The following is a 5,000-nucleotide window of genomic DNA, read 5'->3' as shown; positions in this document are numbered from 1 at the left end:
GAAAGAATGGATGAATGAATGTGTGTAGCAATAAATGAATGAGGGAATTAATGAATGCACGGGCGGTGAATGAATGAATGTACAAGTAAATAAATGAATGAATGATCAAACAAACGACCACAAAAAAAATATATTCATTCTATTGATAAACTGATAAAAAATTGATGAGAAAATTTGAAGGAAAGAATAAGTAAAGAAGAAATAAGAAAAATAGAGAAAGAGAGAGGGAGAGAGTGAGAGAGAAACTTTTATATTCTCGTGATGTTACACCTTTTTGACATTGTCATCATCAGAGTTTTTCATTTTTCATGTATCGATTTCGTCTGGTGCCGTGTTAGGCATGGTTTTCGGTTTCAATGAGCGAGTACAAATGAAAGACAAAAGGAAGAAACATAACGAGAGAGAGAGAGAGAGAGGTAGAGAGAGAGAGAGAGGTAGAGAGAGAGAGAGAGAGGTAGAGAGAGAGAGAGAGAGAGGTAGAGAGAGAGAGGTAGAGAGAGAGAGAAAGTCAATTTGTTGCACAACTCAGAAAAGAAGTTTGGCAAAAAAAATTTGATCGACAAATTTCGAGTTTAAACAAACAAAAAATTGAAAAAGAAGTGAATGAATGAATGATGGATGGATGGGCTGATAAATAAATGAATGAACAAATAAATGAATGAATGAACGAACGAACGAACGAATGAATGAATGAACAAATAGACAGAAAAATGTTGAAAGCATTAACGCATTGTTAAATATTTAATTACCTACAATAATAATAATTCATTTATATAGCGCAGAAATATATAAACATAAACTTACGAATGTTTTTAGTGGCTTTCCATCATAGATGACTTGTTTAGAGCTCATGACCATCTCGATGGTTACGCAATTTTTGTTGTTGTTGTTGTTTGAGACATCAACAGACCAGTATGACGATGTTTCGTTTGATATGGGACCAACTATCTTACGTCTGTGTGTGTATGTGTGTGTGTGTGTGTATGTGTGTGTGTACGTATGTTATGATGTATGTATGTATGTATGTACAAGTACATGTATGCATGCATGAAGGCATTTCTAAAGTCCAATTTCAGAAACCCCCAATGCTATTAGCAGCTGAATCAACAGACCACAACTCATATTTTGCCAAACTTTGTTCTATCACTAATGAACAAATCGATCATATTTTGTGGTGCAAAATTATACAAAGACGTATAATTTATTACACATAATTTAAAAATAATTCTCTTATCAACCCGCCACCAATGCAATAGCTTCAGTATTGGGCTCGCATGATCAACTCTACTACTCCCAACCACAACATTAGCTGCCTTGTTTTGAATTGACTGCAACATAAACAAATCACGCTTTGATATTTCGTAATGAAGACTCTTACAGAAATTCAAAAGAGCATGGATGAAAGAATGAACCAAAGAATGTCTTTGGTTAAAAATTTTCTCGTTCTTTCCAGCAAATGTAGCTGAAATGTACAAAATTTAAACAGAAACTTAATTTGTTGGTTCATTAACAGATTGGAATCCAAAATGAAAGCAAGCACAGTCGCCAAGTTACAAAAATTTATAACATCGTCATTAATTCAGAATTCTTATGGACTTAGCAGTTATTCTAGACAACTGTTGCTAGGTGCCTGTAGGTAAAATTTGTGTTTTACTATGGTGCATCTGAATACCATCTTGTGCAATCGAAACATCTATGTCAGACAAACAATTTCCGAGTCGATCTGCAACCGATCCTAACATTTCTGGCAAAGTTCTAGCTACAATCTGGATATCATACGCATAAGCAAAACCCTCAAAACCGTATCTGTCAATAATTTCAAACACATCCACAGCGTACAAAAAGAAGAAAATTGGCCCAAGAACGGACCCATGTGGTACACCGTTTTTCAGATATTCTTTGGTAGAAAGTACATCATTTAAAAACACCTTCAGGGATCTCCCATTAAAGTATGATTTAAACAAATATAAGATGTATGTATGTATGTATGTTAAAACCAAAACATGATGAGTGACACTGAACCGTCAAACATCAAGTAACAAATGGATTAACACTTTGATTTGTCGTTAATTGCACATGTCGGCATTTAGTTGGATATTTTCAAACACACAGACACGCAGGAACCGCTGCAACAAGCACGAAATGTGGTTAGTTGCGAAAAACAGTTCCCTGCTGTCGCCTGATCTGACGTTGATCATTTTACATATTGCCTTAAGAAATTTAAGGGTGTTGGGGTCCATCGGGCCGAGAACCTCGATACATATTGGCAAGAATTTCATCGAGGGGAGGGCGTTCCCATATTTTTTCATTTTCCCGTCCGCTGCCCTGGCCGCGGCGAAACCGCATTCTTTACTTGTCAGGTTTACATATCGTTCGGCAAGGGTGCTAGGGACCGTAACATCCCACGCCAAACATCTGCCAGCTCTCCAAGGTATTAGTGTGCATCCGTCCGGGCACCTACCATCATGCGCAGAAATGCCGGATGGTTCCTTGAGAACCGGGATTGAAGCCTTGGAGAAGAGCCGACAAATGTATTCGTTTAGCGCTGAGTGACGTAGTTGACGGCCCCCACCCAGGCGACAAACCAAACCGTGGTGCCCAAACTCGTCCGCCCCTGCGCCACATCGGAACGTGTATTTGTTTTGAATGACCAGGCCAAGTCTGAAGCCAATGGCAAATCTCACAGACTCGTCGTCAAGCTTGGTGCCCACAGAGGTGTTGGGCCACGATCTCAACCACCCACAGCTGGCAACGCTGGACATGGCCAACAAACGAGCGGTGGAAAAGTTGTCGCCGCATGAAGACAAAACATTTTGAAAGATTTTTTTATATTCTTCGTTCAAAATTTGGACGTGCGTACGGTCCCCCGGGGCGGACACCGAAGGAAGAATAACGCGGCACCGAAAAAACCGGTGGAGCAGGGAAGACTGCAGGTCGAGAGTGGTAGCGGCAGAAGAATTATAAACAACGGGAGCCAGCTGAACCACGCTAAGCAACCCCAGCCCACCAAATCGCACCGGCAGCTGAGCCTGGGACCAACCACTCTCGGTTACTTAAACATTGCAAATCGACGACAGGGCGGTGCGCAGGGCTCCGTCAAATTCGCCCAATTTAGAAGGGTCAATGTGTTTGGATGTACGCAGGAAGTACATCAATTTGGGCAAACTGAGGGCATTGCGGGCATTGTATGTATGTATGTATGTATGTATGTATGTATGTATGTATGTATGTATGTATGTATGTATGTATGTATGTATGTATGTATGTATGTATGTATGTATGTATGTATGTGTGTGTGTGTGTGTGTGTGTGTGTTTGTGTATTTGTCTGTTGAGGTGTATATGTGTATTATTTTCGTAAACACAAAAAAAAAATTATTTGATCTTCAAAATCCTCAACCTACTTTTGGGATTTTAGTTGTTGTTGTTGCTGCTGCTGCTGCTGTAGCTGCTGCTGTAGCTGCTGCTGCTGCTGTTGATGTTGTGGCGGCTGATGTTGTGGTGCTTTCTTTTTTCCCGCTGCCATCATCATCTTTGCAGGGTCTGAAAAAGAGTAAAAATAAATAAACACTTAGTAGTGGTAGTAGTAGTAGTAGTAGTAATAGTAGTAGTAGTGGTAGTAGTAGTAGTAGTGGTAGTGGTAGTAGTAGTATTGGTAGTAGTCGTAGTATTAAAGTCATTTATGTAGCGAAGTAAAAAAATTATGATGCAATCGAAATGAATAAAAATTGTTACCTGTGTTAGTTTGGCTTTGCTGTAGTGGAAGTGGAGTAAGATGTTATAACTAACTATGAGTTTGTATATATGTTTTTATGTATGTTTTTTTGTTTGTTTGTTGGTATGTATGTATCTTTGTACGTACCTGAAAATATTTTGAAACGATTTCAATAAGGTATCATTTGAATAATAGAAAAAAGTAAATGTATGTTTATAATGTATATATTTGAAATAAATATAATTAATTTATAATTTAATAAATTAATTCACGAAAATTAAATGCAAGTAAAAATGCCTGAAAGTATCTATACAATATGTGCTAAGCAGTGTTGAAAGAACTTTTTTCTTGAAATTATAAACCTTAAAATATGGATGTATGTATGTATGTATGTATGTATGTATGTATGTATGTATGTATGTATGTATGTATGTATGTATGTATGTATGTATGTATGTATGTATGTATGTATGTATGTATGTATGTATGTATGTATGTATGAAATTTTCCATATCAATAAGAAAGGCATACATTATATTTTTAAAAAACACACGAAAATGAAAATAATAAAAAATACAAAACAATAAAATAATAATAAAAATAATAAATTAATAATAATAATAATAACTGTGCTAGAATAAGAAGAAAATAAAACCACTTTCAGCTTCGTTAGAGATGGCTTCGAAAAATCAATGTAAAAATAATTATAATAACAATAATAATAATAAATATAATAATTATAACCATAATAATAATTATAGCTATAATAATAATAATTACAGCTATAATAATTATAGTAGTAATAATGACAAAAGCAATAAAAATAACGACCTTGATGATGATTATTATGGAAGAGTTGGTCGGTGGTATTAACATGCCGGCAATAATTGTCTTATTATTATTATTATTTGTAGTAGTTGTAGTTGTAGTCGTGGTTGTAGTAGTAGTAGTAGTAGTAGTAGTAGTAATAGTTGTAGTAGTATTAGTAGTAGTAGCAGTAGTAGTAGTAGTAGTAGTGGTAGTGGTAGTAGTAGTAGCATTTTATGAAAATTATATATTTGGGATGGTACGTCTTGCAACGTTTTTTCAGCATTGTCTTTTCTTCATTAGCATTTGAATTCACACACATGTACATACATACACCATGCGTACAAACATACATACAAACAAACACAAAAACAAACATACATACATCAACATTCACATACATACATACATACAACATACAATCAAAACAAAACACAAAACAAACATAATGTATATGTACGTACATACATATATTATAG

General features: G+C 35.8%; 1 protein-coding gene across 1 annotated transcript in view; it reads right to left on the bottom strand.

The window, feature by feature from the left end:
• Nucleotides 1-3,525, bottom strand: part of HELRODRAFT_179712 (hypothetical protein) — a gene marked incomplete at both ends in the record, with an annotated part of 3,860 nt that extends 335 nt beyond the window's left edge. The window contains 2 exons of the mRNA XM_009028521.1: nt 2,190-2,457; nt 3,404-3,525. Coding sequence (XP_009026769.1) covers nt 2,190-2,457; nt 3,404-3,525 — 390 coding nt within the window. The remainder of the gene's footprint in view (nt 1-2,189; nt 2,458-3,403) is intronic.
• Between the last annotated feature and the right edge of the window lie 1,475 nt (nt 3,526-5,000).

This window comes from Helobdella robusta (genome assembly GCF_000326865.2).
Source record: "Helobdella robusta unplaced genomic scaffold HELROscaffold_56, whole genome shotgun sequence".
In the NCBI taxonomy this organism is placed as follows: Eukaryota; Metazoa; Annelida; class Clitellata; order Rhynchobdellida; family Glossiphoniidae; genus Helobdella; species Helobdella robusta.
Note: the sequence above shows the minus strand (reverse complement) of the source record. Positions and strands in the feature narration are given on the sequence as shown.